General features: G+C 36.7%; 1 protein-coding gene across 1 annotated transcript; it reads right to left on the bottom strand.

Annotated features, from left to right (window-relative positions):
- Window positions 1-9,752: 9,752 nt before the first annotated feature.
- On the bottom strand, window positions 9,753-23,873 carry LOC143350182 (uncharacterized). The gene is made up of 9 exons (XM_076782094.1): window positions 23,771-23,873; window positions 23,347-23,734; window positions 20,015-20,420; window positions 18,053-19,846; window positions 13,136-14,750; window positions 12,645-12,758; window positions 12,150-12,364; window positions 11,800-11,856; window positions 9,753-10,076 (listed from the first exon to the last, which is right to left on the bottom strand). The coding sequence occupies exons 1-9, from the start codon at window positions 23,871-23,873 to the stop codon at window positions 9,753-9,755; spliced, it is 5,016 nt and encodes a 1,671-aa protein (XP_076638209.1).
- Between the last annotated feature and the right edge of the window lie 229 nt (window positions 23,874-24,102).

The following is a 24,102-nucleotide window of genomic DNA, read 5'->3' as shown; positions in this document are numbered from 1 at the left end:
AGTTTAGAAATTACAGACGTTTTCATCGGTTTGCTTCACTATTTAATAGAGGATTTTCTTCTAACAATTCTCTCGTTGTACAGTAATAATTAGACTGCAGATCTTTATGCAAATTCACACTTTTATTAATAGAATTAATGAAATCAGGGCTTTGCAGAGGGCTATCTCAACCCCTAAATATAATAATTCGTATCTTACTTTAAGTATCTCTTATATTTTTGCATATTAAATGGCATTCTATAGTTTTTTGAGAATTAAAATTTCCCCTAAATGCATAAACATCCGCAGGCTAATAATGATTCTTAAAATGAACATCGCTTCCGAATTAGTACGTTCATCTTTCGTACAGCGGAGATGAAATTCGACACCAGCAAACATTTACACGCAGCAATATCCTTGAGTCTCGAAATGTTCAACTTACGAATCACGTCTAGTGTTCATTTTAGGAACCATTACTATATTTGTATTTCAGAGATCGTAGATTCAATTTTTGGAACACTAATTTTAAGATTTATTTTTATTCCTTTTCCTTAAGATACACGTAATATACTTTAGCAAGTATACAAATACAAGTGAGAGGTAGTTTTTATAGTTAATTACATTCTTTTTATATTTTCCGTTTATTTAAATAAATAAACAACAAAACTGTATTGTAAATAGAAGCAGCCTGGTGCAATAAACAGTATTAATAAGAAACACGTTTTTTTTTTATTTATATTAAACGTTCCATAATGCACTACAACTGTTTTCATTAATATATACCGAAAATATTATTTCGTGTAAATAATTATCATCTTTAACTAAAATAGTATCAAAGTAATGTTTGGAAAAATAGTGTGACGTATACGTTTGTGTTAATTTTTTGCTTTGTCCAAGTACGATATTTGCTCGAAGCACGATTCATTGTTACTTTCCTGCTCGAGTTGTAAATTATCCTCTATCTCATCGTAGTAATTGGCCCGTCTCGTTTACGTGTCTTACGTGGAGAAACGCTGCCCTGACATTCACGTTCGCCAGACAAAAGCGAATCTGCCAGTACTCGTAGAATATAGCATTCGACAAGGGGAGAGAATGAGATTGCCACCGACTGTAAACGAGATACAGCAACAAGATCCGGGCATATTCATGTATTTGGTAGCCAGTAATTGAATCCCCTGTACAAATGGTCGCTCATGGTCGAAACTTTAAAGAAGTGCCAAACTTCTGTCGATGGTTCGACAATGATGCAAATTAAACATTTATTTTCATTATATTTGTGTAGAAATAGTATTAACTTGTTTGTTGGGAATTCCAACAATTGTTAGGACACTTCAAGTTACACAAGAACCTTTACAAGTGAGAGCCAAAACAGAACCAAGTTACAATCAGGACACTTCCAGTTACACAAGAACAGAACACTTAAGAGTATCAGGACAGTTACAGTTACACAAGAACATTGAAACTTTACAATCAGAACATCTACAGTTAAACAAGAACAGTTAGAGGGAACAGAACAGTTACAATTACACAAGACATTGAAACATTAATTGTTAACACCTGTATATACAGGGTGTTCAGCCACCCCTGGGAAAAATTTTGATGGGGGATTCTAGAGGCCAAAATAAGATGAAAATCAAGAATACCAATTTGTTGATGGAGGCTTCGTTAAAAAGTTATTAACAATTAAATTCAAAAATTTCAAATCGTTCTGAAAAAATTATTTTCGGTTGCGGGGGACAATTACAATCATTTTTGGTAAATACACATATTTCCGAAATCCTACCCACTTTCTAGAAAAAAATTCGAGTAAGTGCTGAAAGTTTTGGGTGAAAAAAAAGACTTTCGAATCGTCTTGGAAAAATTATTTTTAGTTGCAGGGGTCAATTGCAAGTATTTTTGGTCAATAGACATACCCCCGAAATCCTACTCAGTTTTGAGAAAAAAATTCCTTACCGAAAATATAATTTCTGGCCAGAAATGTCTGCCCGAATTTTCATGCGAATCTTTAAAATGTCATAACTTCTGAATGGATTGGACGATTTTAATGTTTAAAAAAGCAAACTACGCGTATTTTGGTGGAGAATATGTACAAATCGCAAAAATATGCGAAAAGTTGGTCCTTGACCCTGCAAAATGAGAAAAACCCCATAAAAATGGTCCAATTTTCAAACAGCCATAACTCTTACAATTGTGAATATATTTCTATGAAACTTTTTTCTGAAGTAGAGCTCGTGGGCGCCTACAAAAAAGTATTAGACAACTTTTCTGTAGGGCGTCAAACAAAATTACTAAAAATGAAAAAGGAATTTTTAAAAAAAATCGACAGAGGGTAGGTGCCTAAATTTTTCGACGAAAACAAAAATTTTTAATTAATTCTGAAAAAATTATTTTCGGTTGCGGGAGTCAATTACAATAATTTTTGGTGAATAGACATACCCCCGAAATCTTGCGCATTTTCGAGAAAAAGTTCAGTACGGTTGGAACTTTAAACGTTAATAACTGTTTAACGAAGCCTTCATCAACAAATTGGTATTCTTGATTTTCGTCTTATTTTGGCCTCTAGAATCCCCCATTAAAATTTTTTCCAGGGGTGGCCGAACACCCTGTATATTTGTTAACAAATTTAAAGTATTTGTAATTAGGTATTGGACTTATCTATTACTAAATAACTCGGCTCTACGAATCTTGTGAGAGCCTACACTGTTAATTGTGGAATTAGATTTTTTAAGAGACACCTTGAATCTAGCAAACATTATTCATTACTTCAAGGCAACTAGCAAAGGAAAATCATAAATATTGAATGAATTTATTATCTTATATTTCTGTTCATTTCTAGTAGTAATACAATCTCGTAAAAGAGTGACATTGTTACTGATTTGACCTCACCATCTTTTAATCATCAAAAAATAAAATTTAATTCCCATCCTGTGGTGTCGCCTCCCATGCTCGCCACCAGAGGGATCGCGCTCTCACAAGCGCTCAAAAACTTTCCCATATGCTTACGACCGGACGCTACAATCCCTTACTTTTAAAGTAGGGAATCTGTAAAAAATTTTTATTTTATTAAATCTCTCTTTAAGATATAAGAATCATCAACTTCGAATGATCTCTTATCATTGAATAATGAGGAGGTTAATGGTTAAGGATTCGCGTCGTGGAATCGAGCCAGCGAAGATTATCGAACAAAACGTGCAATATATCATTGATTGACTTTGTAAAACATAGAACAAATTCGTCATAACTTTTCAATATTCTAGGCAGCAATAAATTACTATAAATCTTTTTAAGTAATGAACCGAATAAAGAGATCAATTATAAAATTACAGGATTTTACAATTCTTGCTAGTAATCGTTTTATATTAGTTGCTTCGAATGGAGCGAATACATTATCGATCGTTCTTACGTCCGCATAAGATTACGACACTTACGACATCTATTATTATTATTTACGACCACGTTTTAATATGTAATACGTTTTTATCCTTCTTATTACCAAAGCAAACAAAAAAGCACTTGTAAATTATATAGAATATTATATTACGTCGGAAAAAATAATTTCACAACATTTATGCATTTAATTTGATGGGTTAAAAATATTTCTGTCGATATCGAGAAGCTGTAACTTTTCTTCGTGATAGTTTTTTAAAGTGTGATTTTGAAAGTCGAATTTACCCCAAGATAAAATTTAAGTGGAGAAAAAAATAAATCTTTTTTTATTATAACATTTTTTTCTTAAATTATCAATATTTAAAAATGTGTAGTAATTAAAAAACAACCTGTAGATAACTGAAACGTTTCTTTATATTAATACATTAATCATTGAATGACGTCTATTTTGACCCAAATCTGAATTTTATTATTTCGTATTCCAGCACGTGCTTTCCGATTGAATTTTTACGTTATCGTGTTCGTGAATTCTTTATTTATTTTACTGTAGTTAATTTTACAAGCTTACTTAAAATTATTTACCACAAACCGAAATTTCACGACTCCGAAAGAAATAATTTTCATTGTCAGGGGTTAACCATCAAAGTTTAACACAAGAACCACCAACAATTATAGTGCATTTATTTGTACCAAAAATATTAAAACGATAGATACACGAAGAAATGTATAATACAAAGGAAATAAATGTTTATTCGTTCTCTTTTATCAAGTTTTATTAGAAATTACGAATGGATCATTTTGACTGCTTTGATAGTTCTAGTGTTAAGGGGTAAGACCACTGTAAAAACCTGAAATAAAGCGTTTTCTTCGATATTTTTTTTTGATGGATGGAAAAATAAGAGGATAATAATATTCACGAATGTTATTTGCCATGTCGTTAAGTGTTAAAACAAAAAATATTTATTAAAAAATAGTGCAAAATGACGACGCTGGAGCCATTCTCGCGAGGTGTGTTTTTAATTTGAGACGCTCTGTGGTACGCAGTGTAACTGACGTATCTGGAAAAAAACAAAAAATTTTCTCTTAATCTACATCAGTATAGCTAGAAAAGTACGTAGGAGACCTTCGATAAGTTAATTTTAACATTATTTATTAACAAATGGTTGCCCCATTTTTAGTACAAAATTGAACTTTCTACTTCAAATGCTCGCCAGTCACACAAAAATTAATGTTTCAAAAATCCCCTACGTATTTCTCTAACTATACTCATGTACATAAGTAGATTAAGAGAAAATTTTTTGTTTTTTTCCAGATATGCGTCAGTTACACTGCGTGCCGCAAAGCGCCTCAAATTCAAAACACGTGTGGCGCTACTTTGCTGCGGGTAGGAACTTATGAGAATCGTCGGAAGACTAAAAAGAAAAGGAGAGGGCCGTGTTTCGTCCGGGCCTGTTAGTGGACTCATCAGTAAAGCTTCCTAGCAGATCCTGATATTGGGAAGTCGATCGAGGGTTGTATACAGGGTGGGGCAGTAACTATTAGCACCTCAGATATCTTGGAAACTATAAGTTTCACAGAAATGTTTGCTAAAGTAAATTGCACAGTACGAAGGGCGCTATTGGGTGGCGATAATAGTTTTTTTGCAGGTGGAGGTACTTCGGACATTTGAAGGTCACATCCATTTTTTTAAATGGATCGGTATGTTTTTGCTTCCGTATCACGATAGAAGATCTTAAAACGAGTTCAACGACCTATTACACAAGGTCATTGAAGGTCATAGAAAGTAGAGAAAGGCGATAATACTTACGGTTTTGGTAGTAAATGAAACATGTTTATAGTAGGTGTTCGAAATAATGACCATCACTGTCAATGCACCGTTGGATTCTTTTTACGATTGATTGAGTCTTACAGCGTCAGAACTTATTGATGCACAGGCTGCAATAATTCGCTGTTGCATATCGTGAGATGTAGTTGGTACTTCTTTGTACACTTTCTCTTTCAGTGTTCCCCACAGAAAGAAATCTAAAGGTGTTATGTCTGGTGAACGAGCTGGCCACGATATTGGATTCGAAATTTTTCATCGAGTTCCCTTCGCGTAATCGATGAATAATGTGCTGGGCATCCATCATGTTGATACCACATGGTTTGTCGTGTAAATAAAGGTAACTCTTCTAGCAAAAGACCCAATGTATCCTTAATAAAATTAGCATAGACGTTGCCATTGAAATTTCCATTGACAAAATAAGGTCCAATAATTTTATCACCTATGATACCGCACCATACATTCACAGACCATTGTTTTTGATGTTCAACCTGTCGTAGCCAATGTGGATTTTCCGCTGCCCATAAATGCATGTTATGCAAATTAACATTCCCGTGATTTGTGAATGTTGCTTCATCAGTAAATAAGACGGTATTAAAAAAAAGCTCATTGTTTTGAATCTGACGTATAGCCCATCGACAAAACTCAACGCGATTCATGAAGTCGTTCCCATGCAATTCTTGGTGAAGACTAACGTGATACGGATGAAATTTGTGACGGTGCAAAATGCGAAGTACGCTCCTCCTACTAATGCCAGATTCGCGTTTAATTTGTCGCGAACTAATATGAGAATTTCTAGACACACTAGCGAGCACACCGATTTCCATTTCTTCGTTAATTACTCGTTTCTGGCGTTCACTTTTACGAACACTTAAACTACCGGTTTGCCTAAGTTTATCATACACATTTTTAAATGTTTGACGCGAAGGCTGAGACCGATGTGGATATCGTTCAGCATACAAGTTTTTCGCCCTTACAGAATTTTGTTGGCATTCGCCATAAATAAGAAGCATATCAACCTGCTCTTCAAACGGATACATCGTGCCGGATTGACCGATTTATCGATACTAATCTTATGATGTTTATCTTACTCTGCAAACTATTAAAGTGTCCTTCAAGCAGTGTTTATTCTCAGTGAAGTAAACGGTAAGCATTACGCATTCCTCTACTGTTGACAATACGTATATTTCATTTACTACCAAAACCGTAAGTATTATCGCCTTTCTCTACTTTCTATGACCTTCAATGACCTTGTGTAATAGGTCGTTGAACTCGTTTTAAGATCCTCTATCGTGATACGGAAGCAAAAACATACCGATCCATTTAAAAAAATGGATGTGACCTTCAAATGTCCGAAGTACCTCCACCTGCAAAAAAACTATTATCGCCACCCAATAGCGCCCTTCGTACTGTGCAATTTACTTTAGCAAATATTTCTGTGAAACTTATAGTTTCGAAGATATCTGAGGTGCTAATAGTTACTGCCCCACCCTGTATAGTAACCGAGGGGTTGGTTGAGCGCTTGTGAGAGCGCGACCCCTCTGGTGGCGAGCATAGGAGGCGACGCCACACACGCTTCGCGAGAATGTCTCCAGCGTCGTCATTTTGCACTATTTTTGAATAAATATTTTTTTTTAACACTTAACGACATCGTTAATAATATTCTTGAATATCCTCTTACTTTTCCATCCATCCAAAAGAAAAAGCGCAAAAAAACGCTTTATTTCAGGTATTTACAGAGAAACATCTTTCTCATCTAATCCATGACGTAGACGTTTTCTCTTTTTTCTATGGAGCATCTGTGGAAAAGTTTGGAAACCACTATTTCGATAATGGATGTAACCACTGTAATTCTCGAAAGATAAACCGACAAACCAAAGTGGTCGAAAACGTGGACTTTCGAAAACGTTGGTGCCTGTTCGATGATATCGCGCATGTCGCTGGACACTCGACGCTGTATGAGCTTATTCCAATTACGTGCGGATGGACATACGGCTAAACTGATTTCGTCAATTCGTTTACCACTTGATCTAGCCGCGCATTTCAATTATACGTATACTCTTTGTCGGGAATATCCCATACATACCATCGCGGCGCGCTCACGCGATTCACACAGCAACGGTTCCTGATAAAATCGTGGGAACGGATGCAGTCCACGGTACAATTGAATTAATCTCGATCGAGCTACACGATCTCGAAAACGAAACAGGAAATCGCGTTGTCGCGCGCAAAATCGAGCAAACGCGTGCTACCCGAATCTATTGGCCGTTATTAGCCGTTACTGTTTTCCAGAACGTTGCTCGTTATTGGTCCGCCTGTGTGTTTTTTTTCCATCCCGGTTCGTTAATTATGGTGTAACCGGTGCTGCGCGGCTAAATTACTGGGGCAGAAATAATTTACACGATTACGAAGCCGACTAAATGTTCGCAACGTGATATTAGACCAATTTTAGGTACACTTGCACTGTATGCTTCTCAAATTGAAACACATACAGTTGCGGACAGAATTAAGTGGATAGGTAAAGAAAATGAGTATAAATTAAATTTAACCAAAGTAGTATAACTACGAGGGTCGTTCAATAAGTCATTAGAAAATCTAAATGCTGGCGCTCGTAGCATCGAAAATGGTTTGTTTTTAGTAAGCGTCATGACTCGCTAGATAGCTGTCAAAGACAGTTGCATATATCTGTGGAAGGAATGAGGCCAATTATGTGTAATCCAATGATGTTTTGGATAATAATGAAATATACAGGGTGTTCGGCCACCCCTGGAAAAAATTTTAATGGGAGATTCTAGAGGCCAAAATAAGATGAAAATGAAGAATCTCAATTTCTTGACTCAGGTTTCATTAAAAAGTTAATAAAAAATTAAGTTACAAAATTTCAAATCATTCCGAAAAAATTATTTTTTATTGCAGGGGTCAATTACAATCATTTTTGGTGAAAAGATATATCCCCGAAATCCTACCCACTTTGGAGAAAAAAATTCGGGTAGATGCTGAAATTTTTCAGCGAAAAGAAAATTTTTCAAATCGTTCTAAAAAAAATTATTTTCGGTTGTAGGGGTCAATTACAATCATTTTTGGTTAATAGACATACCCTCGAAATCCTAACCATTCTCGAGAAAAAAATTCCTTACCGAAAACATAATTTCAGGCCAGAAATGTCACTCCAAAATTTTTTGCGTATCTTTAAAACGTCATAACTTCTGAACAGATTGGTGGATTTTAATGTTTCCAAAGGCAAATAACGCGTAATTTAGTGAAGAATGTGTAGAAATTGTAACAATATTAAAAAAGTTGTTCCTTTACCCCGTTAAGTGAGAAAAACAATAGAAAAATAGTACAATATTCAAACAGCCATAACTCCTACAATAGTGAATATATTTCAATGAAACTTTTTTCTGAAGTGGAGTTCATGATTATCTACATGAAAGTATTAGAGAACTTCTCTGTAGGGCGTCAAATACAATTACTGCAAATCAAAAACGAATTTTTAAGAAAAATCGACTGGGGATAGCTGCTGAAATTTTTCGGTGAAAAAAGAAATTTCAAATCGTTCTGGAAAAATTATTTTCGGTAGCGGGGGTCAATTATAATCATTTTTTTGTGAATTGACATATCCCCGAAATCCTACAAACTTTCAAAAAAAAATTCGTGTATGTGTTTTATTAATGATTTTTAACAATAATTTTATTAATAACTTTTTAACGAAGCCACAGTCAACAAATTGGTATTCTTGATTTTTGTTCTATTTTAGCATCTAGAATCTCTTATTTAAATTTTTCCCAGTGTTGGCCGAACACCCTGTATAATATATAAAACTTAAATGCATAATAGTTATAACACTTTAATTAAGTTTAATTTATACTTATTTTCTTAAACTGTTCTCTTAATTTTGTCCGCAACTGTATTTATTAATACGTACGTATACAATAATTACTGTTTATAGCATATTTTATATAATTTACTAATATTTAGAATTGTTTTTACAGAAATGCACGCAACCTATGGAATTCAAATATTATAAAATTGTTTACATGCTTGTAAACACAGTACATGGATTTTGTTACTAATTTCCTTTAATAATATGCCAATTATTAGCAATTTTCTTGTGCTGTGCATTGTCATCGAGATCGGTTATCATAATTGCGTCGCACCGTGTAATTGCAAAACGAAAACTGTAAACAGATTATTATACTGGTTGAATGTAGGTGTCGTTTGATCCAGAAAAAATGTTTAAAAAACCAGGAATACAACGATTTTTACTACAATTTTTGCATCATGATAACTTAAAAAAAAAAGCTTAAATATTGGGTGAACAGTAGTTGTTCTTTTTTTCGTAACCTTAATTATTCTTCCACCTCTTGTAATTTGAAGTATTTTCTTTATTTAGATAAACTAACATCAGTGAGCGAATTGAGACCATAACAGGAAACAGGCATTTGATTCAATTTAAATTGCGTTCGATTAAATGTTTTGATCTTGTTGATCGTGCAACTTCCGACATCTTTATTATTAAAATGACTTTGAAAAATGACGTCAAGTACGATTAAAGGGGACTGAATTAAGGTGCATCGTCCATTCTTAACTGAATATCCAAATTGCGTTTTCTCTCTAAATTCATTTGATCGGAGATCAGAATGAGATTATTTTGTTCTTGTCGAAGAGCTCGTCTCAATTCTTGCAGCCTCCATCCTGCTTCTATTTGTTTCTCCGCTATTTGTTTCTGTAACGCTGCTATCCTTTGATTCAAAATATTACAAGAATCCACTTTTAGTGGACTACCCGTGCCACAGCTAACAGCCTTTGGAGAGTCTTGTTGCACCATATCCGATGTCAGTAAGCAAATCTTATCGTGAAGGTCCGCCAACTGCGTCAACGTCAATGACTGAAAAGAAACAATCTTGCTAAAATGGATGGTACGCGCGTCACGGCGTAATTATTCAACTATGGATTTTTATTATTGAGACTTTCGAGTGTATGGCCTTTGTGGAGGAATTGTTCCAACGTTTTGCAACCATCATGGTGTAAAAGACACACTAAGACTGGTATTTGTCACCAGAAGTTTCTGTGATAGCAAGGATTGCTCATGTTTTAATGTTCTGGAAAAATTATTTTTGTTTGCAGGGATCAATTATAAGTATTTTTGGTGAATAGACGTATCCCTGACATCCTACCCACTTTCGAGAAAAAAAATCGGGTAGGTGTTGAAATTTTTTGGCAAAAAAAAATTTTTCAAATCGTTTGAAAAAAATTATTTTCTGTTGTAAGAGTCGATCGCAATCATTTTTGGTCATTACACATACCCCCGAATTCCTACGCATTTTTGAGAAAAAAATTCCTTACCGAAAATCTAATTTCAGGCCAGAAATCGTTCCCCGAAATTATATGCGAATCTTTAAGACATCATAACTCCTGAACGGAATGGACGATTTTAATTTTCAAAAACGCAAACGACGCGTATTTAGATGAAGAATATGTAGAAATTACAAAAATATTCGAAAAGTTGATCCTTGACCCCGTAAACTGAGAAAAACCCAATAAAAATGGTCCAATTTTCAAACAGCCATAACTCCTATAATAGTGAATATATTTCATTGAAATTTTGAGGGGAACTAGAGTTCATGGATACCTGCAAAAAAGTATTAAACCACTTTTCTGTCCAGCGCCAACCACATTTATTAAAAATGGAAAACGAATTTTTAAGAAAAATCGACAGGGGGTAGGTAGGTAGGTGCCTAAAATTTTCGACGAAAGAAAAATTTCAAATCGTTCTAAAAAAAATATTTTTGGCTGTGGGAGTCAATTACAATTATTTTTGGTGAAGAGTCATATCGCCAAAATCCTACTCATTTTTTAGAAAAAAATTCGAGAAGGTGTGAAATTTTTCGACAAAATTAAAAAATTTCAAATCGTTCTGGAAAAATTATTTTTGGTTGCGGGGGTCAATTACAATAATTTTTTATGAATAGACCTACCCCCGAAATCCTACCCACTTTCTAGAAAAAAAATTCAGTACGGGCGGACCTTTAAACGTTAATAACTTTTTAACGAAATCTCCATCAACAAATTAATATTCTTGATTTTCATCTTATTTTGGCCTCTAGAATCTCCCATTAAAATTTTTCCCATAGGTGGCTGAACACTCTGTGTATAGCAATCGAGGGGTCGGTCGAGCGCTTGTGAGAGCGCGACCCCTCTGGTGGCGAGCACGGGAGGCCACGCCACAGTACTAATGGCCGTTTATAATTCGGTTCGCTGCTTGACAATGATTTAATTTGGGCAGCTGAACAATTATCCAAAAATGGGAGTGCATGGTGAAGATGATTTTAATGTTGTGTTTTGTTTTGAACAACTTCTCCACAAGAGCAGGACTCAAAATCAGAAACGTTAATAGCAAAAATAGATAGAAAAGCCGGACTTAAATCAAAATGTCGTTAGAAGAGTTTAAAACTGTATTTTTTTATTATGCAAAATGTGATTACTATGCATTTTCATAAATGCAAACATTATAAATCGATACTTTACAACTAATATATCGGCAATTGAGTAGAAAATCAATAATAATGGTATTTTGTGAGTAAATTAATTAAAAGTATCGTTAGACTTACATTCAACCAAGAATCAGCATCGAAAGCTATTGTGGGTCTCTCGCCAAGGCCTGCATCCTATAAAATTCAACAGCAATGATAGAATTAAAACAAGAATGTTATTTCATTTAATTCAACTTGAAGTGAAGATATCCCTCCCACCATAGAAGTATTGCTTTACTGTAATTACAATGTCTGCGTACAAAAATATTTCTCGTAATATAAAAAACATGTTAAATAAATGGTGGAAATATAAAACGGGTCGATAGTACCATTTACTTGGAATAAATTCCCCAGAAATGTTGATATTTCAGTCGAAACAACTATCCCCATAGTTGCTCCTTTTGACCGATGATATGTTTATTACGTACCTGAAATTGTTTCAATATCTTAGCAATATTTTGTATTTCCTGTTCTGTTCGATAAATATTTTCAGACAACGTCTTCGATTTTTTCAACAAATCTGCTATGTCTTGTTTCATTTTCGGATCGATGCTCACATCGTCGTCCATCTTTTCTGCCATTTTGGGTTCGTCTTTAACTTTACCTTCCAAATAACTGATATAATCTCGAACACGTTGTATGCCTATTTTAAGGGAGCAAAATACCTTAAACTAATTAAGTAAGGATTATCTTGATTAAAAATAAATAATTGAATTCTTAATTTTATCAAAAATTTAATGAAATTAAACATATCCAGGGTGTTTGAAAATAACACTGTGAAATTAATTAGTGAGAGAGTACACAAAGAGAATAATTTTCTGTATTAAGTCCCCGATGTAAAGTGCTTACTAACCACGTACAAAATCATTCGTTTAAAAAAAAAAAACAATTTTTTTTAACAAAATGTCTTTTAAAGCTTTTACCTTCGTTCTGTTTTTCAAATTTCGTCTTCAGCAAATCGTTTGTCTTAATGAGGTCACCGCAATCGTCCACAATGTCTTTGTCCATTTCTGTCTCCTTCATCTCCAATTTTCGCTCTGCATTAATTTCATTCCCAATTTACAATTAAATAATCATGAACAGATAATGAAAATAATAATTTAAATAATGTAAAAAAAAATATTTTATAAATAAAGCAATAAATTTTATTGCAAAGAAGTATTTATATTATCCAAAAGGTGGCAAAAAATTATAAAAAATAGTACATATATCATTATTACACATAATGGTACTTAATATTATTATACATGCTAACGAATTTATTACAGAACCTAATACAGCAACCATTTTATTCGATGACTTAATTTCGATGATAAAATGATCACGTTCCCAAAAATATAACTTAAAAAATTATTACACCGTCTAATTTGACGTATCGACGTTCAAACAATTTTTACTATTCTAATTAACAAACCTGAATGTGCTTTTAGCGTGGCATTTTCATCCTTCAGGTTTTCCAATTCTCCACGCAACTTCTCATTTTCTTCGCGGCAATTTTGTAACTCGCTTTTCAATCTGGCATTCTCAGATCTGAGCTCATCGTTTTCTTTCTTCATTTTCTCTATGTCAGCCTTCAACATCGCATCATAGTCGTTCTGTTTGTCCTTCTCATCTTTTAATTTGTCCGATTCGGACTTTAACTTATCGTAATCATCCTTCAATTTATCATTGGCGGTCTTCAGCTTTTCCAAATCGCCCTTTAACGTATCGTTCGCTGTTTTCAGCTTTTCCAAATCATCTTTTAAGCTGTTCAACTCATTCCCCGCCTTGTCCAGCTCGTTCTGCAGCCTTTCCTTCTCCAACTTCAATTTATCTAACTCCGAAATCAATCTGGCCACCTCTGCCCTACAATCTTCTAATTGTTTCTTCAAAGCTTCCAACTCCTTCACTGTATTCTCAAGATCGGCAATCTTGTTTTTCAAATTATCGTTCTCGTTCTTCAGATCGTTGATCCGACCTTCTGCCTCCGTTAGTTTGTTTTTCATCGTAGCTAAGTCCGTTGTCATTTTCGCGTTCTCGTTTCTCAACGTCTCCAGTTCATCGTTCAATTTCGCTATGTCAGTTTTCAGCTTCTCGTTTTCGTTTTGCAATGCTTGATTTTCAGCGCGAACTTTATTCAACGCTTCTATTAAATCGTCCAGTTCCTGCTTCAACTCGGCCAACTCTTTCATGGCCGCATCTCTCGCGGCTGTCTGTTTCTCCATTTCCTCCCTAAGATTGCTCAACTCGTCGCGAAGACGATAAAGTTCGTTGAGTAATTCTTGTTTCTCAGCTTGTAAATCCGAGAGTTGACCTTCTAACGTCTTCGCCGTGGCTTCAGCAGCTGCGAGAGCCTTTCTTAATTCTTCGATCTCTTTGTTCAACCGACCACTCTCCTCGTTGAGCCTCTCTAGGTCTTGCTTCATTCTGTTTAACTGCTCTTGCAATTTGTCATTTTCAGATTGGCAATTCCGTAAGTCTGACTGTAGCTTGTCGGACGCTGCCTTCTCTGCAGCTAGATCCGACTTCAATTTATCGATCTCCAGTCTCTGCCCATCACCTTCTCCCCTGAGTTTGTTAGACTCTTCTTCTAATCTCTTTCGATCCTGATCAAGGCTCGCGTTCTCCATTTTCAGAGCGTCTACTTCGGATTGCAGCTTGTCGCGTTCATCTTTCAGATTGTTCTTCTCGACGGTCAACGCGTTTACTTCAGCCTTCAATTTGTCGTTTTGATCTCTCAGCGCAGAGACTTCTTCTCTGCACGCATCGAGGTCGCTCTTCAGCGCTGAGAGCTGCCTCGTCAAATCGTCCACGTTGTTCTTGCACTTGTTATTCTCTGCTCTGAGGTTCTCTAATTCTTTCTTCAGTGCCTCGAGCTCTGCCTTCAACGCCAATAGTTCTGCATCGTCTTTATCTTTCGCTGACTTTATCGTTTCGAGATCTTTCTTTTGCTGCTCAACTTGCGACGTCAAATCGGCGAGCTTCTTATCAAGGTCGGCCTTTTCATTCTGAAGTTGATTTAACTTTTCCTCGCAAGCCTTCTTCAAAGTCTGTTAAAGCGAGACATTAGATTCATAAATGTTATTTAAGTTATTTTAAAGACTCTCAATTTATAAATTATTGGAATATACAGGGTGCTACCAAACTGGTGGTACAAGCGAAAAGTGGGTGAATCTACATGAAAAAATAAGTCAAAAAAGTAGACATTTTTCATAGGAAGCTTCCTTTTCGAATAAACCAATGTTAAATGTTCGTAGAATTCATGTACACTTGCATATGATTTCACTTATTTACATTTACGTCTAAATGGTGAAGGATATCACTATGTCATTCGAATTGCTGTTTCGATTGTTTTGCTGAGATTCTAAAGGATAAACGTTGAAATAAAACTACTTTCAAGAAGTAAATTTAATTTTTATAAATTCAAAAATTGTTGAAAATGTCTGTTTTTTTGCCAATATAATTTTATGGTGCGTATAATACTTTTGTCAACATTTTCCAGAGTATTTTCTGTTGTTAAATGTTCGAATTCATTTCTAAGAGTATGAATCAGATATAATAACTTAAATAAAGACATGACATTAACGTCGATTTAATAGAAAATGAAACTTCCAATTCGAAAACATCCTGTATATGTATACAGGGCCACCCATGGGAAAAATTTTAATGGAAGATTCTAGAGGCCAAAATAAGACGAAAATCAAGAATACCAATTTGTTAATTGAGGCTTTGTTAAAAAGTTATTAACATTCAAAGTTCCGCTTCTAGAACGACAATTCGTCTACCTACTCGAATTTTTTTCTCGAAAGTACGTAGGAATTCGGGGGTATGTGTATTGACCAAAAACGATTCTAATTGACCCCCGCAACCGAAAATAATTTTTTCAGAACGATTTGAAATTTTTTAATTTTTCTTTGTCCACCTACTCGAATTTTTTTCTCGAAAATGCGTAGGATTTCAGGGGTATATCTATTCACCAAAAATGATTATAATTGACCCCCACAACTAAAAATAATTTTTTTAGAACGATTTGAAATTTCTTTTTCGCCGAAAAATTTAGTTCGCCCTGTCGATTTTTCTTAAAAATTCGTTTTTCATTCCTAATAAATTTGTTTGACGCTGTACGGAAATATTGTTTAATACTTTTCTGTAGGTATCCATTAGCTCTACTTGTGAACTAAATTTCAAAGAAATCTATTGACTATTGTAGGAGTTGTGGTCGTTCGAATATTAGACCATTTTTATGGGGTTTTTCTCACTTTACGGGGTTAAGGAACAACTTTTCAAACATTCTTGGAATTTCTACATATTCTTCACTAAAATATGCATTGTTTGCATTTTGAAACTTTAAAATCCTTCAATCCTTTCAAAAATTATGATATTTTAAATATACGCATTTTCTGGGTAACATTTCTGGCCACATATTATATTTTCAGTAACGAATTATTTTCTCGAAAGTGAGTAGGATTTCGGGAGTATGTCTATTCACCAAAAATGATTGTAATCGACCCTCGCAACTAAAAATAATTTTTTCAGAACGGTTTGAAATTTTTTAGTTTCACCGAAAAATTTGTCCACTTACTGAATTTTTTTCTCGAAAATGCGTAGAATTTCGGGAGTATGTCTATTCACCAAAAATGATTGTAATTGACCCCCACAACCGAAAATAATTTTTCCGTAAATGATTTAAAATTTTTTAATTTAATTTTTTAATAACTTTTTAACGAAGCCTCAATCAACAAATTGATATTCTTAATTTTCATCTTATTATAGCCTTAGAGTCTCCCTTTAAAATTTTTCCCTGGGGTGGCCGAACACCCTGTGTAATATGTATTATAGAATTCAAATAAAAAGTTTTATTCGTACTGAAGATTCCTTTTCATTTTCAAAGGAAATTGTAACTTTTGTTATTATTATTGTCGTTGTCGTTGGTGTTGGTGTTGTTATAAACTGAAAGTAGAATGGTAAAATATGGCCAATTTGAAGCTCGTGTAAAATCACTATAGCATATGAATGTACAAGGTATTCTACTTAAATGGGAACACTTAAATATGTTCGTATTTTACATAACTGAACTTTACCCAGGATCAAATATAGTATTATAATAAAAAAAAATATACAGATATATTTTATATAAAGGATAGTTCTATTTCTAAATTAGGTACACCATTTGTCCCACGTAATGTAACATGATACTTGTGTGTCCAAATAAAAAAAAAACGTCAAACGAATTATAATTACGTTACTTGCTTTAACGAACTTGCATCGCATGTAGGTGATTGTTTCAAATGATACTACAGAAATATAAAATGTAAAAGTTTCTATAAAATTTTAAGTCAAATATAGGGTGTCCCAGTTTTTCCGGCATAACTTTGCCAGCGTGTTCTATAACCAAAACTAAGGAAAAAATGTTATATGAACGTAAACTCTTAAAAGTTTATTATTACGGAGTTATAACTAATAAAATGATAATGAACTGACATTTTATTGACACAACGTAAGAACGTATTATGAATATCTATTTGTGTTTACACAAACTCTTATGTTTACTTGTTGTCTAATACATTACACAATATCAGTGCAACAATGGATAAATGACCATTATACACAACGATGGTCAAAGAGGACCAATCTCATGGCCCTCAAGATCACCAAATATCACGCCAATGGATTTTTACGTGTGGGGGTTGTGAAAACAAAAATTTATGAAGCACAAATTAACACTCGTGAGCAGTTAGTACAAAGGATTAATGACACATTTGTTGCAATTAGAGAACATAAAAAAGAAATTAATAATGCACTAGAGTCAATTTTTGTTAATTGCCAATCGTATATTCATAATAACGGATGTCATTTTGAAATGTTATTACATTAAGAAGGTCTACTGTTATTTTGCTTAGTTTTGTTAGTAAACACAGAACTTCAATGAAATTATGTGAGTTTCTATAACACTGACTGTGTCGACGAAACATCGGTTCATTATCATTTTTTGTTATTAATTATAACTTCTTAATAAAATATTTCAGAGCATATATTCATATAACATTTTTTTCTTACTTTTGCTTGTAGAACACGCTGGCAAAGTTATGTCGAAAAAAACTGAGGCACTCTGTATAAATCAAATAAAGTAATTGATTGCAACGTTATACCATTTAATTTGAAACGATTCGTTGTTCGCCATTTCGTAAGAAAATGCAAGTGATTAATATAATGCAATATTTGTAATAACCATCATCTTGTCTCTCAATAGTATACATATAGCATATCAGTACTAATTTTAGATTGCTACGAGCTACCAATCAACCATATTTTGCCATTGTCCAGTGAATAAATAAACGTCAGTTGATTTTACCTGACACTCGCTCAAATCTTTCAACGCTTTCTCGAGGTCAGCCTTTAATTTATCCAGTTCCATCTGAACCTTACAGTTCTCCAATTTCCAATGTTCGACGTCAGCCTCCAACTTGGCAATCTGTGCTTGTAAATCGGCAATTAACTTCTTTAAATCGGCGATCTCGGATTTCATGTCCGCGTCCTTCGCCTTCAAGCTCGATAACATTTCTTCCAGGTCCAACATCTCGCCTCGAAGGCTTTTATTCTCCTCCTTCAGAGCGTTATTTTCAGCCCTGGCCTTGTCGAGTTCCGCGCTTAAATTCTGTAGCTTGTCCTCCAACATCGCTAAGTCGTCCCTCATTTTTTGGTTGGCGCTCGTCTCGTCCGCTAGTTTCGCCTTCAAGTCGTTCACTTCGCTTTCCAAAGCTTTCAAATCGTTTACCAATCTATCATTTTCGCCTTGCAAACGAGTCAACTGGTCCTCGAGGGACCGAATTTTATTCTCGGCGTCGTCGAGCTGAGGCTTCAGCTTGTTTAATTCGTCGTTCAACGATTTCAATTGACTTTGCAATTGTTCAATCTCAGCTTTCAGTTTCTGATTCTCTTCCCTGCACGTGTTTACCTCTCCTCTCAGCCTCTCATTCTCTGCCTCCAACTGACTCTTCTCTGCCCTCAGCTTTTCGTTATCAGCGATGAAATCGTCCAGCTGTTTGCTCAAATGATCCCTCTCGTTCTGCAAAGCAGTCTGTTCCTGCTTCAACTTACTTAATTCGTCGAGCAAACTATCCTTTTTATCGATTTCGGCTTTACGTTTCTCATTTTCTGCCTGGAGGGCGTCGTTCTTCGATCTAAGATCGTTGTTTTCGGTTTTCAGTTTCTCCATCTCGTCCACGCACTTGTCGATGGCTTCCTTCAAAGCAGCCATTTCCGATTTTAATCCTTCGACTTCGTTCTTACTTTTCGCCAATTCGCCATTCAAACGCTCCAATTCTGCGTTCAGGCGTTCCAATTCAGCGAGCAGACGATCATTTTCTAATTTCATTTTTTCTACTTCTTTCGCGAAGTCCTCGAGTTTCTGTTCCAGCTCCATATTTTTCGCCTTTAAATCCGCGTTCTCGTTCTCCAAACGACTTTTCTCGGTTTTCAGATTTTCCACTTGCGCCACCAGTGCTTCCATTTCGGATTTCACGTCCTCATCCGCTGCTCTTAACGCATCAGCGTCGGCTCTCAGCTTGTCCGCTTCGTTCTTCGCGTTTTCAATGTCTCTTTTGAACGCCTCTATGTCTGCTTTCAGCGAATCGTTCTCGACCTTCATCGCATCAAGATCCTTTTTCAGCTGATCCCTCTCCGATGTCAATTTATCGAGCTGTTCACCGATGTTATTCAATTCGGCTTTCAAACCTTCGTTCTCCGCTGTCGCGTCTTCCAGCTGTTTCTTGATGTTGTTGTTTTCTTCCAGCAGCGCATCGCGCTCCTGCATCGTCTTATTTAATTGTTCCTCGAGTCTGTTGACCTCTGCCTCCAGATTATCCAACGCCTGTTTCATGTTGGCGTAATCGCTCTTCAAGACGTTATTTAAATCGTTCAGTTTCTCGATCTCGTTCGCCAATTCCTTGTTTTCCCTCTTCAAATCCTCGAGCGCTGCTTTCAACTTTTCGTTCTCCTCGACCATGTTCTTCAACGCTTCCGTCGCCTCTTGAAGCTTCCTGTTTTCTTCTCTCGCGCTATCGAGCTGATCCTTCAGTTCCAAATTCTCCTTCCGTAGCTTTTCCATCTCGTCCAGGTTATTTTCCAGCTCCTTCTGTAAAGCGTCCTTGGCCGCTGTCGCGTCCGCCAGTTGACCTGTCAGCGCCACGACTTGTTCCTTGGCATCGTTTAATTCTTTCAACAATTTCTCCTTGTCCTCCCTCAGAGTGTCCATTTCTGCTTCAAGATTTTCTATCGTAGCTTTCGCCGTTGCGAGCTCGTTTCGCAGGGACGCCATCTCTTCCTCCATGGCCTGCAATTTTTTCGAAAGTTCGTCTCTGTCCGAGCAACACTCTTCGAGCTTCGCGTTTCGCTTATTGCACTCGTCGATTTCGTTCTGCAAGTTCGCTATTTGCATCTTCAAATCGTCGATTTCTTGATTCAGGTCTCCCTCTCGAGCTAACATTTCCGCAATCTTATCGTGGTAAACCTTCTCTAGCTGATTCTTCTGTTCCAGTATGTCGATTATTTGATTGTTCCTATCGGCCAGAGCTTTTCGCAGTTTAGCTAGTTCGTCTACAAGTTTGTTCCGTTCCACTTCGAGATTAGATAACTGTGGTTTCAAGTTATCAATCTCAGACTTTAAAGTTCCCAAACCGAGCAGATCTATTTGTGACTGCCTCAAATCATTCAAGAGGTCTCTGATCTGAAAGTAAATGTTATTCTTTGGTCAGTACGTAAACAACGAAAATATTCGGACGCTAAAGTATGCTTGAATTTATTATTCTATACGTGAACTACACTGCCAGAGATTTCTATAAAATTGTTTAAGGGGGAAACCACTGTGACGGTTGAAAATAATTATTATTCTCCTGAGTTGTTGCAGTACCTTGACAGAAGCCCTATGGCCTGCATTTAAGTGAGTAATTGTGGTTTTCCTGTGTTTGAGCTCGAGGGAAAATTTTCAAAAACTTCGTTTACATGCATCATGCGATGAGTATAGTGTTAGAGTTGGTTAGTTCATGATTAATCTGGTAGTTTTAATCTGTATCCTTCGCGAAATGTTGTCAGGATCGAAGTTCCCTAGCGTGATCACCAGGGGATTTGGGTGTTAGGCGTTGAAAAGTTGAGCTGTGGCGGCCAGCTTCATGACATGCTCGCGAATGTATTCAATTTTTGCTTCCTCATGCAGTGAAGCGGTTGTATGATGCGGAGGTACTTATTTTGGATTACCTGGATTTTGGAAATGTGTATTTTTGCTGCTGTGCGCCAGATTTCGGCTCCGTATGTGATGATCGAGCGGACGCAGGTTTTGTATAGACGGAGTTTGAGAGAGGTGGAGAGTGGGCTGTTTCTGGAGATGAGGGGATAAAGTGTACGCAGGACACCAAATTCCTTCGCAGGCTCGGTCTTGGATGTTATGTTGCCATTTTAATTTTGTGAAATTAGGTTTTAGTTTATGGGTGAAGAAGATTGCCTCAGTTTTTATTGGGTTTATGGTCAGTTTCGAGGTCTGTGTAAATTGGAGGATGTGATTTAAGTGAGCTTGTGCATACTCGACTGCTTTGATTGTGAGCCCATGAGGAGGAGTAGATTGCAGTGTCATCGGCAAAGAGGGCTAGCTTGGTATTGGAATTTTTGGGAATGTCGTTGATGTAGATGTTGAAGAGTATGGGGGACCCAGGACTGACCCCTGGGGGGCCCCAATGTGAAGTATTCTGACCATTGTAGGTTACTGATACAGTTCTGTTTGACAAAAAGCTGTGTGTTATTTTGATTAGGTGTTTAGGTAGGTTGATATGATGTAATTTGAGCAGGAGTCTGTTGTGCCAGACAGTGTCGAAGGCCCTTTGGAGGTCTACCAAGACTAGAGCCACCGATCTGTTCTTGTTTACTTCTAGTGCAATGTCTTCCTGCAGTCTGAGGGCTTGGTGGATAGTGGAATGGCCCGAAAGCCTAATTGTTCCGAGATTAGGGTGTTGTTTTCTGTAAGGTGAATGTTGATTTGGGTGAAGATGAATTTTTCCAGGATTTTACCGAGGAGGCTTAGGAGGCTGATAGGTTTGTAGTTGTTTCCACGCACCCGTTTGGTTGTCCAGGCGGCTGGGGAGGTGAACCCCTACGTGGCGCGTCCCCAGGTGGCGGATAGGGGCAACCGCTGGGATGAGATACGGGGATGGAGTCATCAACCTGAGAAGGCTGGTGGCCGCGTCTTCACATGGCATCCCGGAGGTCGGAGCGAAAGCTCCCGCGGACCAAACACCGGTATGAATGTGTGTGTGAGAGACCTGGGGCATGGGATATTTGCCGCGGGTTTTATAGTCCGGGCCAAAATATAGCGAGGTCGTAAACTAAACTCTTGAGGGTTGGGACCGACTCCTGCTGCGGCACTTAGGGCCGTACATGACATCTTGCTTGAGGATGCCTTTCTGAATGTTTTTCTGTGTCCGTAACTGCACTACCTTTTTTCATTTTCTAGATGCATATATTATAAGCAGGTAAATTAAGATATTAAAGACTTGAGTAAGACCTTTACCTGTTACGATACCTCTAAAAATGGCGACACTAGATAAAATATTTTTTCGTACGGCCCTGACTGTGGTCTAAGGCCCTTAGCTACTTGTATTTCTGTCAATTCACTTGTTTCGGGAGCTGAAACGTGTAAACTTTGACACCCACTCGAGTTTATGACCTCGCTATATTGTGGCCCGGACTATACCTAAGGCCGTGACCATGTCCAGAGTCCTGCGACCAATGTGGCCACGCGGCCGGCGGCTTAGTCCCATGTCACGGGGCAGCGGGAGCTGGTGATCAGGCACCTGCGATTGAGTGGGAATGCCTCCCACCGGGAGGGGCCTGAAAAGGCACGACGCGGCGGGGTCTCTGTGATGTCTCACTAGAGTTCCCGGTCCCTCGCCAGGCGTCTGAGGATGGTCACCGTGAGGTTTTAGCCGGTAAGAGTCCGGCACTACCCGCCAGCCTTCCCATCGGGTGGACCCGCGGGTGGACCCGCGGGTGTCCATGAGGATTTCTCCACGTACAAAAAAAAAAGGTCTGTAGTTGTTTGGGTTAGTGTGAGCTTTTCTTGGTTTGGGAAAAGGTATGATTTTTGTGATTTTCCATACTTTGAGGATATTGGGAAGTCGGTCGAGCGCTTGTGAGAGCGCGACCCCTCTAGTGGCGAGCATGGGAGGCGACGCCACAGAGTCATTCTTAAACCTCCAAGCATTAAAACGAAATAAAAAAAATTTCGATTTTTTCAATCCGTCACAGTGGTTTCCCCTCTTAATAAAACCTTATAATTATTCGAAAATACAATAGTAAATAAATATGTAAATCAATTATTATCAATAATACTTGTAATCATATTAGAAACATTTTAATCGACTCTTTACCTTTTCATTTTTTAATACAAATCATTAATCAAATTTTTTCGTTTAAACATCTTTGAATTATAATAACTTTGTAGAAATAAGTCATGCAACAATCTTTCCAGGATCATTTTAAAGAATGAACTATCTACTTTCACATCTCTAAGTTTTAGTATAGAAAATGTTTAACCAAACAGGAAGTCGATTCCTCTACTCGAAGAAAATAAAGGTATGATTGCCAAAATTTTTGTTTTACGATACCTTGTCATTTTTGCTCTGAAGTTCCGCTTTCATAGCAGCAATTTCGTCGAGTAACTGTTGCTGATCGATCATCTTTTCAAGCTCTTTATTTAGCGAATCGATAAGCGTATCCTTCTCTTCGAGTTTCTTTTTCAAATCGGAAACAACTTTCTCGCAATCTTCTAATTTCGCCAACAACTCGGATATATCAATGTACTCCGGAACCGTAGTTGTTTCGACCGTTTGTTGCGGTAACAATCGTTCCGTCACCACAGGAATTTCTTTCTCCTCGAGAGCTGCCAAAGCACGCCGTAACTCAGCCACTTCGGCTAGAAGTCGTTCATTTTCAACACGCAGATCCTCGCAACTTTTCGACAGGTCCACCAACGTTTCTATCGACTTCTCTACTACTTTTGAGACCTGCTGATCTGCTGTTTGACCCCCTTTCATGAGTTCCCGCAGCTTCGCCCTCAAACGATATATCGCTGGACAGCTGACGTCCTCCTCGGTCTGCGCGAGTTTTAATTTCAAATGCGATATCATGTCCCTTAATCTGTCACGACACAAAATTTCAATTCTCGTTATACGAATACAAGCGATTGGGAACAATACGGAAACGATAATTGCCACAATATGGAAATATATCCTCTATAATCATATACAGTCGAACCTCTATTTTAAAAGGGTATTTTAGAGTTTCGATTTGTTGGTCTTTTTAAGGATTTTTTTTACAAAAGAAGTATAAGTTTCTTAATCTCGATATTTTGCATAT

This window comes from Colletes latitarsis, chromosome 14, assembly GCF_051014445.1.
Source record: "Colletes latitarsis isolate SP2378_abdomen chromosome 14, iyColLati1, whole genome shotgun sequence".
Taxonomy (NCBI): domain Eukaryota; kingdom Metazoa; phylum Arthropoda; class Insecta; order Hymenoptera; family Colletidae; genus Colletes; species Colletes latitarsis.
The sequence above is the reverse complement of the archived record's forward strand: the minus strand, read 5'-3'. Positions and strand labels throughout refer to the sequence as shown.